The 15022-nt window shown below is 42.1% G+C and overlaps 1 protein-coding gene across 2 annotated transcripts in view; it reads right to left on the bottom strand.

Moving 5' to 3' along the window:
• Positions 1-9544: 9544 nt before the first annotated feature.
• The window catches only part of TM6SF2 (transmembrane 6 superfamily member 2), a 59972-nt gene continuing 54494 nt past the window's right edge, over positions 9545-15022 (bottom strand). For both annotated transcript variants that reach the window (XM_077252497.1, XM_077252507.1), the window contains exons 8-10: positions 14248-14340; positions 10043-10162; positions 9545-9923 (exon numbers count right to left, since the gene is read on the bottom strand). In XM_077252497.1, coding sequence (XP_077108612.1) covers positions 9717-9923; positions 10043-10162; positions 14248-14340 — 420 coding nt within the window. In that variant the 3' untranslated portion in view covers positions 9545-9716. The remainder of the gene's footprint in view (positions 9924-10042; positions 10163-14247; positions 14341-15022) is intronic.

Below are 15022 nucleotides of genomic sequence, written 5' to 3'. Positions count from 1 at the left end.
AAAGCTCTTTGGTCTTGCCCATGTTGTAGAATTAGAGTCTGACTGATTAATTGATTCTGTGGACAGGAGTATTTTATAAAGGTGACTATGTAAGACAGCTGTCTTTAATGCAGGTAACGAGTTGATTAGGAGCGTCTAACTGGTCTGTAGAACACTTAATGCTTGGTAGGGGATCAAATTCTTATTTCTCACTGCAAAATGCAAATAAAATTATATAAATGTATACAATGTGATTTTCTGGATCTTATTTTTGATAGTCTATCTCTCAATGTTAAAATTAACCTACCCTTAAAATTATAGACTGTTCATGTCTTTGTCAGTGGGCAAACTTACAAAATCAGCCAGGGATCAAATACTAATTTTCCCCACTGTATGTAGCAGCCACAGTTTTAGGGCTCCCGCTGACGCCTCCCATGTACCTTTAAGGAAGGTATCTGCTTTCTTGTCAAGGGAGACTTAAATTCCCCATGTCTTCAAATGGGAGAGAGGTTTTTCTATAAGCCTTTGCTACAGCCCAGTTTTGGGGCTTTGACCAGCTTGAGAAGGAAGGCTTATCAAAAGGATATATTCTCTTAAATAACAGGGGGGGCTCTCTTTTCTTTCCATTCCCCCTATATCAAGGTGCAGATCTTTTCGTTTAAATGAAATGACTTATGCCTCTTTTGGTTCAAGCTACCAAGTATAATATCCTGAACAGATTTTTGGGCTTGGACTCTACTATCCCCATCGTGGTCCTAACTGCCTTTAAAAGTCTGTCCATCTGTTCTATAGGGAAACAGAGACAACCTTTGTTATTGTCTGAAGAGCAGGAGGTTGACGAGGAGGATTAGGAGTCATCATCTTTATCTGAAACACTAGACACATCCGATCCTAGCCCTTTTATCCTTCCCCTTATGAACCTCTTCCTGGGAAATGGATTTTAGGGACTCTCTAACTTCCACCATGATGATGATTGATCTTAAGTTGCAGTCAGGCAGTAGATTTCTCCAAAGCACCCAAATTCAACTCAAATTAGCTTTATTGGCAGGACTACGTACTTGTTAGCATTGCCAAAGCATATGGTAAAAAAAAGAGGTCCAGAATATATCAGGCTCCTTCTAGAGGATAGGGGACATGTCTAGGGTGGGGTATAGGAGTCCATGTCATATCAGGCTCTTTAGTCGGGGGATAGGGACGTTTCCAGGGTGGGGTATAGGAGTCCATGACATATCAAGCTACTCTTAGTCTGGGGCAGGCACTGATATATTCCGCTGCTATGGCCGCTGCACTTTCCTCTTCCCACAGTATTATTGGTAGTTTCTCTTCCTCCTCCATGGAGGCGAAGTCTTGGAGATCAGAAAGTCTCTTGAGGTGAGTGTCCCTCACTGCAGAGTATTTGGGGCACCTCAGCAGGAAGTGGGCCTCATCCTCCACGGCCTCCTTGGGGCACTGCTGGCAGAGTCTGCTCTCTTGGGGCTTGTAGTTCTGTCAGTGCCAACCGGATTCGATGAGTAGGCTGTGGGCGGTCAGTCTGTATTGGCTCAGGATCTGTCGCTCTTTGGGGTTTTCTAGTTTCTCTAGATATGGGGCCAATTTGTACTCCCTCTGTAGGTTCTGGTATATCATCAGTTTCTGGGATTTATGTCGGTTCTCCAGATGCTGAGATATTTCTTCTTTGACTTTGTGTACGATCTTCTGGATTTCACCTTTTGTCAGGCCATGTAGGTTGATGGCTTGGTCACACACTCCTTGTGCTTAAACTGTACACTTCTTTCCCTGGCAATAAAAATGTCAAAAAGGGAAAGGCTAAACCACAGAGTGAACTTTCACAAAGATCACTTACCAGTGTGACGCAATCAAGTGATACTAGATCATGAGGAAGACACATCTCAACCAAATGACCATCTGGAGAGGCTGAAGACTTGTCCACTCTGCTGGAGCTCCTCTGACTGGATCTGCCACTTCCTGCAGATATCCGTCTCTCACCCACACAGCCTCCAGTATTGCTAAGGGAATGCCACCATTAAAATTGTTGCTGGGGCTTCCCAAAGAGCTGTTGCTGCTAATGCAGCTGCATCCATTCTCCTGGAAGGGACAACGAGCAAAGAAGCGTAGATCCATGCTCCTGTAGTATCTTAAATGCTGCAGTAGCGCTACTGACCGCCCCTACCGATTCCGGAACCCCACAGAAGTTTGAGGTCGGCAGGTTGATCACATGGCCTGCGCGTCAGCAAGGCATGCCCCTTCAGGGCTCGCGCCATCCGCGTCATCAAAGCACGCCCTGGCCGCAAGTCTCCCGGACACCTTAGTACCTCTTCCAACATGCCTCCCCTGACTTCCTTGCACGGCCCGAACACACCGGTGGCGCTCCAGAGCATTGCACATGCCGCTGTATTTTTTCCTGATGCATGCCGTGCCAGAGCCAGCTATCCCTACCCAGGATACTGCTCGCCTGTGCCCGCACACAAACGTGAAAGTCTCTCTAGACCCACTGTAGCGCTTCCATAGGCCCCGCATTGGCAGAGGCAGGGAAAATACCGCTGCCTGAACTGGTCATCTAGGCCTGGGAAAACGGTCATCCATCTTTTGATCTTCAGATATGCCTGCAAGAGATTTACCCATCAAGGACAGGAAACCAACTGATGTATGGGAGAGGTGCCGCCATTTTATGCCTGTAGGTTTCCTGTCCTTAAAGGGTGGATCCCCTTTCTCTTGGTCCTGTCATGGGTGATCGATAAAGGAGACATTATTTTGCAAAAAACATATAAGGAGAATGGATGAGGTTTTGCAAACACATTGTGCTTAGTTATGAACAAGTTATAGCACAAATAATTCAATACAAGTGTATGGAAGAGAGGCAGCGCCAGAAGTATAGCTCATACATACCCTCTGGTCCCAGGTCAGAATCCGGTAAATCCCTGAGGCGCACAGTGTGTGCGCTGGGGGAATTCATAAGGAGAATGGATGAGGTTTTGCAAACACATTGTGCTTAGTTATGAACAAGTTATAGCACAAATAATTCAATACAAGTGTATGGAAGAGAGGCAGCGCCAGAAGTATAGCTCATACATACCCTCTGGTCCCAGGTCAGAATCCGGTAAATCCCTGAGGCGCACAGTGTGTGCGCTGGGGGAATTCATAAGTCTGCAGTTACACAGACTGATCAATTTGGACCGGACTACCCCTTTAAACAGGAAATATAGTTGCCATCCTAATGTACAGCATTTTCTGCGCAATCTTGAACTAGTGAGTCTTGTAGAAATACTGCAGGAAACACAAATATTATTTAACCCTTCCGTTTTAGTTCCTTCTTTGCCTAGTGGCCTTTTTACCCTCTGTCCCCTTAACTTGGAAGAAAGATTTTCAAATGTTTATCTTATTGTAAAAATAGTACAGTGGCGAGGCTTCAGCTGCAACCAGTTGTCTTAGAGCTAGACACAGAACACAGAGGAAGAGGAGGGGGAACATGGCTAAGCTCCTCAAATTCACAGAGAAGATTCCATATATAGTACAGACCAAAAGTTTGGACGCACCTTCTCAATTATAGATTTTTCTGCATTTTCATGGCTATGAAAATTGTACATTCACACTGAAGGCTTCAAAACTATGAATTAACACATGTGGAATTATATACTTAACAAAAAAGTGTGAAAAAACTGAAATTGTGTCTTATATTCTAGGTTCTTCAAAATAGCCACCTTTTGCTTTGATGACTGCTTTGCACACTCTTGGCATTCTCTTGATGAGCTTCAAGAGGTAGTCACTGGGAATGGTTTTCAATTCACAGGTGTGCCCTGTCAGGTTTAAGAAGTGGGATTTCTTGCCTTATAAATGGGGTTGGGACCATCAGTTGTGTTGAGCAGAAGTCTGGTGGATATACGGCTGATAGTTACATAGTTACATAGTTATTAAGGTTGAAAGAAGACATTAAGTCCATCTAGTTCAACCCATAGCCTAACCTAACATGCCCTAACATGTTGATCCAGAGGAAGGCAAAAAAAAACCATGTGGCAAATAGTAAGCTCCACTTTGGGGAGAAAAATTCCTTCCCGACTCCACATACGGCAATCAGACTAGTTCCCTGGATCAACGCCCTATCAAGGAATCTAGTATGTATACCCTGTAACATTATACTTTTCCAGAAAGGTATCCAGTCCCCTCTTAAATTTAAGTAATGAATCACTCATTACAACATCATACGGCAGAGAGTTCCAAAGTCTCACTGCTCTTACAGTAAAGAACCCGCGTCTGTTATTATGCTTAAACCTTCTTTCCTCCAGACGTAGAGGATACCCACTTGTCCCTGTCTCAGGTCTATGATCAAAAAGATCATCAGAAAGGTCTTTGTACTGTCCCCTCATATATTTATACATTAAAATAAGATCACCCCTTAGTCTTCATTTTTCCAAAATAAATAGCCCCAAGTGTAATAACCTATCTTGGTATTGCAGACCCCCCAGTCCTCTAATAACCTTGGTCGCTCTTCTCTGCACCCGCTCCAGTTCAGCTATGTCTTTCTTTACACCGGATAGTCCTACTGAATAGACTGTTAGAATTTGTATTATAGCAAGAAAAAAGCAGCTAAGTAAAGAAAAACGAGTGGCCATCATTACTTTAAAAAATGAAGGTAAGTCAGTCCGAAAAATTGGCCAAACTTTGAAAGTGTCCCCAAGTGCAGTGGCAAAAACCATCAAGCGCTACAAAGAAACTGGCTCACATGAGGACCACCCCAGGAAAGGAAGACCAAGAGTCACCTCCGCTTCTGAGGATAAGTTTATCCGAGTCACCAGCCTCAGAAATCGCAGGTTAACAGCAGCTCAGATTAGAGACCAGGTCAATGCCACACAGAGTTCTAGCAGCAGACACATCTCTACAACAACTGTTAAGAGGAGACTTTGTGCAGCAGGCCTTCATGGTAAAATAGCTGCTAGGAAACCAATGCTAAGGACAGGCAACAAGCAGAAGAGACTTGTTTGGGCTAAAGAACACAAGGAATGGACATTAGACAACTGGAAATCTGTGCTTTGGTCTGATGTGTCCAAATTTGAGATCTTTGGTTCCAACCACCGTGTCTTTGTGTGATGCAGAAAAGGTGAACGGATGGACTCTACATAATAATAATAATAATAATTTTATTTATATAGCGCCAACATATTCCGCAGCGCTTTACAACTTATAGAGGGGACTTATACAGACAATAGACATTACAGCATAACAGAAATCACAGTTCAAAACAGATACCAGTAGGAATGAGGGCCCTGCTCGCAAGCTTACAATCTATGAGGAAAAGGGGAGACACGAGAGGTGGATGGTAACAATTGCTTTAGTTATTTGGACCAGCCATAGTGTAAGGCTCGGGTGTTCATGTAAAGCTGCATGAACCAGTTAACTGCCTAAGTATGTAACAGTACAGACACAGAGGCTATTAACTGCATAAAGTGTATGAGAACATGATGGAGGAACGTGATTATGTTGTTGTATTTTTATTAATAGGCCACACAGGGATAATTAGGTTAATGCGTTGAGGCGGTAGGCCAATCTGAACAAATGAGTTTTTAGGACACGCTTAAAACTGTGGGGATTGGGGATTAATTGTATTAACCTAGGTAGTGCATTCCAAAGAATCGGCGCCGCACGTGTAAAGTCTTGGAGACGGGAGTGGGAGGTTCTGATTATTGAGGATGCTAACCTGAGGTCATTAGCAGAGCGGAGGGCACGGGTAGGTTGGTAGACTGAGACCAGAGAGGAGATGTAGGGTGGTGCTGAGCCATGGAGTGCTTTGTGAATGAGGGTAGTAGTTTTGTACTGGATTCTGGAGTGGATGGGTAGCCAGTGTAATGACTGGCACAAGGTAGAGGCATCGGTGTAACGGTTGGCGAGGAATATGATCCTGGCAGCAGCATTCAGGACAGATTGGAGCGGGGAGAGTCTGGTAAAAGGTAGGCCAATTAGTAGAGAGTTACAATAGTCCAGACGAGAATGAATAAGTGAGACAGTAAGAGTTTTTGCAGAGTCGAAAGTAAGAAAAGGGCGAATTCTGGAAATGTTTTTGAGATGCAGATAAGAAGAGCGAGCCAGTGATCGGATGTGGGGGGTGAATGAAAGCTCGGAATCAAGGATGACTCCAAGGCAGCGGGCATGTTGCTTTGGAGTAATGGTGGAACCGCACACAGAGATGGCAATGTCGGGCAAAGGTAGGTTTGTAGAGGGAGAGAACATGAGGAGTTCAGTTTTTGACAGGTTCAGTTTCAGATAGAGGGAGGACATGATGTTAGAGACAGCGGTAAGACAATCACTGGTGTTTTCTAAAAAGGTCGGCGTGATAACAGGAGAAGAGGTATATAATTGGGTGTCGTCAGCATAGAGATGGTACTGGAAACCAAATCTACTGATTGTTTGTCCAATAGGGGCAGTATACAAAGAGAAGAGGAGGGGGCCTAGGACTGATCCTTCAGGAACCCCAACAGTAAGGGGAAGGTGAGAGGAGGAGGAACCAGCAAAACAAACAGTGAAGGATCGGCCAGAGAGATAGGAGGAGAACCAAGAGAGAACGGTGTCCTTGAGGCCGATGGAGCGGAGCATAGTGAGGAGGAGCTGATGATCCACAGTGTCGAATGCTGCGGAGAGATCCAAGAGAATTAGCATGGAATAGTGACCATTAGATTTAGCTGTTAGTAGGTCATTAGAGACTTTAGTGAGGGCAGTTTCAGTAGAGTGTAAAGAGCGGAAACCAGATTGAAGAGGGTCGAGAAGAGAATTATCTGAGAGATAGCGGGTAAGACGGGAGTGGACCAGGCGTTCCAGGAGTTTAGAGATGAAGGGAAGATTAGAGACAGGTCTATAATTAGCGGCACAATTTTGATCGAGGGAGGGCTTTTTAAGTAGTGGATGTATGATGGCATGCTTAAATGAGGAGGGAAAAATACCGGAAGTGAGGGAAAGGTTGAATATTTTTGTTAGGTGAGAGGTGACAGCCGGGGAAAGGGACTGGAGGAGATGCGACGGAATGGGGTCGCTGGTGCAAGTGGTCGGGCGAGAAGATGCAAGGAGCCTGCTTACTTCTTCTTCTGTAACTGGTTCAAAGTCAGAGAGTGAACTAGATGCAGTGGGGGAGGGAGGACAGTGCTTGGTATGAAGAGATTGGGAAATGATTTCCTGTCGAATGTGGTCAATTTTTTCTTTGAAGTAATTGGCCAGATCGTCAGCGCGGAGATCTGTGGTTGGGGCCTGCTCTCTTGGGTTGAGTAGGGACCGGAAAGTGTCAAAGAGACGTTTAGGGTTATTGGACAGCGAGGTGATGAGGGTGTTGAAATAGGTTTGTTTGGAGAGGTGAAGGGCAGAGTTGTATGTTTTTAACATGAACTTATAATGGATGAAATCTTCGGGCAGATTAGATTTTCTCCACAGACGTTCGGCGCACCTGGAGCACCGCTGCAGGAAACGTGTTTGCAGCGTGTGCCACGGTTGTCGCCGTCTGTGCCGAGTTGTTCTATGTATAGGAGGTGCAGTTTCTTCCAGGGCACTTTGCAGGGTTTCATTGTAATGCTTCAGAGCAGAATCAGGACAAGAGATGGAGGAGATTGGGGCCAATGAAGACTGCAAGTTCTTCATAAGTTTCTGGGTGTTAATGGCCTGTATGTTTCTATAAGTGTGGAAAGTGGGGGTGACCTGAGCGGGATGGCAGTTCTTGATAGAGAATGAAAGAAGGTTGTGGTCAGAGAGCGGGAGAGGGGAGTTTGTGAAATCATCCAGTGAGCAAAGCCGGGAGAAGACCAAATCAAGGGAGTTTCCATCATCATGTGTTGGAGAGTTAGTATGCTGCGAGAGGCCGAAAGAGGAGGTTAGAGATAAAAGGTGAGAAGCAGATGGGGAGAGGGGAGAAGCAATTGGGATATTGAAATCACCCATGATGAGGGTGGGGGTGTCATAAGAGAGAAAGTGTGGAAGCCAGGTGGCAAAATGATCCAGGAACTGGTGAGAGGGGCCGGGAGGACGATACACCACCGCCACTCGCATGGAGAAGGGGACGTAGAGTCTGACAGCATGGACCTCAAAGGAAGGGAATACAAGTGAGGGTACTTGGGGGATAACTTGGAAGGTACATTTGGGTGAAAAGAGCAGACCAACGCCTCCACCTGCTCTGTTGTCTGATCTTGGGGTATGAGAAAAGTGTAGTCCACCAAATGAGAGAGCAGCAGCAGCGGTGGTGTCTGACTGCTGGATCCAGGTTTCAGTAAGAGCCAGGAGATTAAGAGAGTTAGAAAGGAAGAAGTCATGGGTGAAGGAGAGTTTATTACACACAGAGCGAGAATTCCAAAGGGCACAATTCAAAGAGACAGAAGGCATGCAGACATGCCTGGTTCCCACCGTGAAGCATGGAAGAGGAGGTGTGATGGTGTGGGGTGATTTGCTGGTGACACTGTTGGGGATTTATTCAAAATTGAAGGCATACTGAACCAGCATGGCTACCACAGCATCTTGCAGTGGCATGCTATTCCATTCGGTTTGCGTTTAGTTGGACCATCATTTCTTTTTCAACAGGACAATGACCCCAAACACACCTCCAGGCTGTGTAAGGGCTATTTGACCAACAAGGAGAGTGATGGGGTGCTACGCCAGATGACCTGGCCTCCACAGTCACCAGACCTGAACCCAATCGAGATGGTTTGGGGTGAACTGTACCGCAGAGTGAAGGCAAAAGGGCCAACAAGTGCTAAGCATCTCTGGGAACTCCTTCAAGATTGTTGGAAGACCATTCCCGGTGACTACCTCTTGAAGCTCATCAAGAGAATGCCAAGAGTGTGCAAAGCAGTCATCAAAGCTAAAGGTGGCTACTTTGAAGAACCGAGAATATAAGACACAATTTCAGTTGTTTCACACTTTTTTGTTAAGTATATAATTCCACATGTGTTAATTCATAGTTTTGATGCCTTCAGTATGAATGTACAATTTTCAGTCATGAAAATACAGAAAAATCTTTAAATGAGAAGGTGTGTCCAAACTTTTGGTCTGTACTGTACATTTTAACTTTGAACCAAATACCATGAATGAAAAGATTATGGAGGGTACAGGGAAATTACTCTCATGCTGTTTTTCTCCATTTAGCATTCCTGTGATGGGGTTGAAAAACACTTTTCCTGTCTTCTAAAAACAGAACCAGGCTCATTTATTGGCTCTGTATAGGAATTCCATTCATGGACTTGAATGGTGATGAGTGACAATATGGTGTGTTGCGGTTTATAATCACATATTGTATATTAAGTTTTAAAAAAAATTGATTTTTAAAAAATTCATAATTTATCTTTAGAACAGGCCATCAATATTTGATTAGTGGTCTGATTCACTGCCGATCAGCTGTTTGGAAGGGCTGCGGGACTGGGGTACCTGCCTCTTTATTATTCATATTGCTTCGTATAGCGGATTGGCAGGGAGAGGACAGAATCAGATCCCATTCCAGCTAATATTAACATGTTTTTCAATTGAAAAGAACTAGATAACCCTTTTAGGAAAAGATACTTTTAAAATTCAAGTGTTACATATATAAATAAACAGTGAAAACTAGAACTAGACAAATCATATTTATTAGCAGAAATCCAGTGCAAAACACACAAAAACACATTGTTCCAGAGTTCCTCCTACAGTTAACATGTCCTTTTTTTACTTTATCAACAACATGAAGTGCCCATTTCATATTCACGGCTTACTCAAGAAGCACATTAGTCCAATAACATATCCTATTAATCTTGTTTTTTGCCTTCCTCCACAGTTTGCTTTGTGTCTCTAAGAAAGTAGGCAGGGTTTTGAACACATCGATAAGCCAGTAGCTGCATTCCCAGCATATACAGAACATTCATTATCATGAACTCCCACCATGCTTCTCGAGGAACACGATAAGTATATGGTGTTCGATGGTAGATTGAAGATCCTATGTGAGCAAACTGAGCCTACAAAGAGAAATGAACGGAAATAATTTCTAGAGACACATGTAAAAAACCTAGAGTACAAAAAATTAAGCAGTTAATAGCAACCAATTGGAAAACTAAACTAAAAGGCCTAAACCTACCTGTGCCATTGCACCAGCACATACAACTGCCCAGCTCAACATCCATGTGCAGCCAGGAACCAGCAGAGCATAGATGGAAACACACAGAAATGGAAGTAGGTAGAACATATTTACCAACATCTGGAAAGAAGGAATATCTGTCAGCTATTTCCATAGTGATATGTTACAAGTACATGAAACACACATTAGTATCACCACTCCAGCGCTGCAACGAAAAAAATCAAACACTGGGATGGTGCTTTAACCATTCATGATATTTGCCATACATATATGGCGCAACTCGGAAATGGGTGTACGGAGTGGCACTCGGCAGGGGATAACTAGGTGTTACAGCTAGGACCTGCCTCTAACAATCGTGCATGGTACAAAGTGCTGCCCCCCAATTGCTAACCCTTCATGACCTTGGGATTTTCGATTTTTGCGTTTTCATTTTGTGATCCCCTTCTTCCCAGAGACATAACTTTTTTATTTTTCCATTAATATGGGCATGTGAGGGCTTGTTTTTTGCGGGACGAGTTGTACTTTTGGACAACTCCATTGGTTTAATCATACAGTGCATTGGAAAATGGGAAAAAATTCCAATTGCAAAAAAGTGCAAGACAACAATTGCTTTTTGAGGTTTCTTTTTCCTTTTACCATGTTCACCAACTGCAAAAACTGAACTGTCATTATGATTCTCCAAAGTTTGTAAAAAAAAAAAAAATGGCTCCATTTTCCAAAACTCATAGCGGTTCCATTTTTCTGGATCTGGGGCCGGAGCAAGGCTTATTTTTTGTGCGCCGAGCTGGCATTTTTATTTATACCATTTTGGGGTAGATACGATGTTTTGATCACCTGTTATTGTAATGTTGCGGCAACCAAAAAAACATAATTCTGGTGTTTTGATTTCTTTTTCTCGTTACGCCATTTACCGATCAGATCAATTCTTTTTATATTTTGATATATCAGACATTTCTGAACACAGCAATACCAAATTCGTGTATTTTTATTTTTTCTATTGTTTTATTTTGAATGGGGGAAAAGGGGGTGATTCGAACTTTTATATTTTTTTTATATTTTTAAAAAACATCTTTTTTTGCTTTTCACTTATTTCAATGGTCTCCTCAGGAGACTTGACGCAGCATCATTTGTGCTTCACGTAGCAGGGCATTAGCTCTGCCATGTGTAGCAGAATTGATCATCTGCTATGAACGCCGGCCACAGTTCATAGTAGATCAGCAATGACAACCACAGGAGTCTCTTGCAGATCATGGGTTGTAATGCCAACCCATTGGCATTCCGCGATCATTTGACACGAGCGCCAATGAGCAGAGCTAGTGACGCGCATCTGGTTTGCGCGAGTTAAATGCCACTGTCAGAGATTGACAGCAGCATTTAATATGTTAACAGCCACTGCTGGACGTCATAGGTCATGAAGGGGTTAAATGCCACTGATATAGTGACAGTTAGTTAGCTAGTGCTCATAACCATGGATTCCTAAGGTCCTGCAATGCCTGCACATGATGAAAGAGACATAATGAATATGAAAAACTATACATTTCTAATTGGAGGTATTTGCTAATATTATTAGAACACCTACTACATATTGTGATAGGATCTTGAAGATGGGAATTCCTTAAGACTCGTTCTCATATATGGTGTCCATGGGAGCTTGGTTACAACCCCTGGCAAAAATTATGGAATCACTGGTCTTGGAGGATGTTCATTCAGAAGTTTAATTTTGTAGACAAAAAGCAGATCACAGGCATGGCACAAAACTGAAGTCATTTCAAATGGCAACTTTCTGACTTTAAGAAACACTAAAAGAAATCAAGAACAAAAATGTGGTAGTCAGTAATGGTTACTTTTTTTTAACCAAGCATAGGGGAAAAATTATGGAATCACTCAACTTTGAGGAAAAAATTATGGAATCATGATGTTAATGATGGCTTTTCTGTATGTAAATCCCATTTCCTTTAGGCGGTTTCTTACAGTTCGGTCACAGACGTTGACTCCAGTTTCCACCCATTCGTTAATCATTTGTTTTGTTGTGCATTTCCTGTTTTGGAGACATATTGCTTTAAGTTTCCAGTCTTGACGCTTTGATGTCTTCCTTCGTCTACCAGTATGTTTGCCTTTAACAACCTTCCCATGTTGTTTGTATTTGGTCCAGATTTTATACATAGCTGACTGTGAACAACCAACATCTTTTCCAACATTGCATGATGATTTACCCTCTTTTAAGAGTTTGATAATCCACACATTTGTTTCAATTAACATCTCTCGTGTTGGACCCATGATTCCTGTCGGTCCACTTGGTGCAACAGCTCTCCAAGGTGTGATCACTCCTTTTTAGATGCAGACTAACGAGCACTAATTTGATGCAGGTGTTATTTTTGGGTATGAAATTTATCAGGGTGATTCAATAATTTTTTCCTCAGAATTGAGTGATTCCATAATTTTTCCCTATGCTTGGTTAAAAAAGTAACCATTACTGACTACCACATTTTTTGTTCTTGATTTCTTTTAGCGTTTCTTAAATTGTTTATAAATAAACAAAAGGGGAGAACTGATAAAGAAAATAATCAACACAGCTAAAATCTATAATTTGTCAATGTTACATTAATTGCCATATGCCAGTTTTATAAAATCATGTTTTTAGAACTTCAAGTAAATAAATAAACCAGTTAGTGCTGCAGACATCCTTGGAATTATCTGTAAGATATTGTTTGCTAGCTAAAATGTACCACAGAAAACAGATCTCTTGACATGTTTGAGATTCAGATGAAAGAAGGTCCTTGAAAACTAATAATTGTTAAACATTTTGTTTCTATGCTGTGTAACTATTGCTGATGGTCTATATTTTTATTTGTGCTTGTGCAGGAGACCAATGACAGTATGCCAGAATTTTTACTTAATTATTGCATTCTTTAGGGGGCAAGTCAGACTTTTTCATAATAGCGCAGCTGTGTACTTATTTTTATATATCTTGTCTTTATCTAGCCCCTTTTTATTCAACTCACCTGTGAAGACCAGATGTTTTGCTACGAAAGACAGATTTCCATATCAAGTTAGGTACCTACGACATTTTGATTAGTTTTTCTGGTGTTTTTTTTTTTCTTTTTATGGTGTTTACCGTTGAGGATAATTAGTTTAATATTTTGATAGACTGGGCTTTTACGGATGTAACAATACCAAATATGTTTATTTTTTTCAATTTCTTTATTTTTAATGGGGGATAGAAGGAGAGATTCTCATTTTTAATTTTTGTTTTTTACTTTTTTAATATTTTACTTTTTTTTTTAGTAAGGGGGACTTAAACCCGTGATCCTTTGATCGCTTTTTTCTACTATACTGTAATATCAGACTATCACAGTATGTAGTGAAAATCGCAGTCTCCTATGAAGCTCAACCTGTGAAGTACCAAGATGGCAGCGACGGAGAGCCTTAAGCAGACCCTTGGTTGTCATAGTAACTCATCAGTAGCCAGCAACCACATGAAAATGGTTCACTGCTCCATTTAAAAGGAACTTGTCCTGTTGAAAATGATATATGATATGCACCCAGCACGATATACAGCATGAGCAACTGGCCAGATTAATACACATTGTGTTGGAAAATATTCAGTAAATCTTGCATTCTATTCATTGAAATCCTTGATGCTGGTATGCATGAGTCTAGTGGGCAGTTCTATGCAGTGACTGACAGTCTTCCCTGTATGACTGTGGATAGCAATAAATCATTGACTTAAACCGTCCACTGATTTCAATGAATAAAATGCAATAAACACTGAATATTTTGCAAGAAATCTATATATATATATCATTTTGCGCAGCTTCTACTTCCCTATACCAAGCTGTCCACATATGGAACTGCATGTACAATGTGACAGGTTCACTTTAAATGCCATTTGAAAGACAGGCATCTAAATAGTTAACATCAGAAATCACAGCTCAACTATAGCCATTGATGTTGGAGACAGATGCCGGCTATGTAACTTACCCGGCATCTTCCATGTGTGGAGAGATATCAGCTGCTGAGCCACTCTGCACATGGTGGCCCCAAAATTGAAGTACACATACATAATTTTCCACTAAGGAGTTAAGGGAATGACAAATAGTTTATTTATTCTTAAAAACATTTCATAGTTCTGGTTAAAGTATGGCTCATTTAATGATACTTTTCTCAAGCTTTTCAAAAGTAAACATCAAAAACTGCATATTTACCAGCACTTTAGGGTAAGCCACAGGGTCCCGTATATATGGTTCATACTGGTAGATATAGGTAAAGCAAGAGTCGGAAGGACAGTCCAGTGCTAACTATAAATGCAAATGAAGGCAGAATATAAAATATTACACCTGATTCAGTAGTTGGGTTTAAACATATTTACATTAAACACCCTAAGACCGCATGCATTTAAGCAATTTAAAGTCAATAGGAGACATATATCACCATTCCCACGATTGGTGATAAATGTATAAATCGACAGGCGTCTGATCCTGGGACCCACACTGATACTGACATACTGTAGAACTGTGTGAATGGAGGAAAAGTAAGCATTTGTGCCCTCTGCTCCATTCACTGTCTATAGATATGGTGGCGATAATTGTGGTGCTCACGCTGCCTCACACTACTGTCAATCCTGCCTTAGTGATCTAATACTGGAGATAACAGAAGTGCTAAGATAGAAAGACACAGCTCACAATGCTGTTCTTTAGCTGTCTACCTGATCTAACACTGGACATACCAGGGATGCTAGAGTAAGAAGAGGCTGCTCACACTGCTGCCCACCATATCTATCTGATCTAATACTGGAGCTATCAGGGGTGCTTAGGCTAGAAGAGGCTGCTCACACAGCTGTCCACCATATCTATCTGATCTAATACTGGACATACCAGGTCTGCTGAAGTAAGAAGAGGCTGCTCACACTGCTGCCCACCATATGTATCTGATCTAATACTGGAGCTATCAGGGGTGCTGAGGCTAGAAGATGCTGCTCAC

This window comes from Ranitomeya variabilis, chromosome 1 (assembly GCF_051348905.1).
Source record: "Ranitomeya variabilis isolate aRanVar5 chromosome 1, aRanVar5.hap1, whole genome shotgun sequence".
Lineage (NCBI taxonomy): Eukaryota > Metazoa > Chordata > Amphibia > Anura > Dendrobatidae > Ranitomeya > Ranitomeya variabilis.
This window is presented reverse-complemented; position numbering and strand designations above follow the sequence as displayed.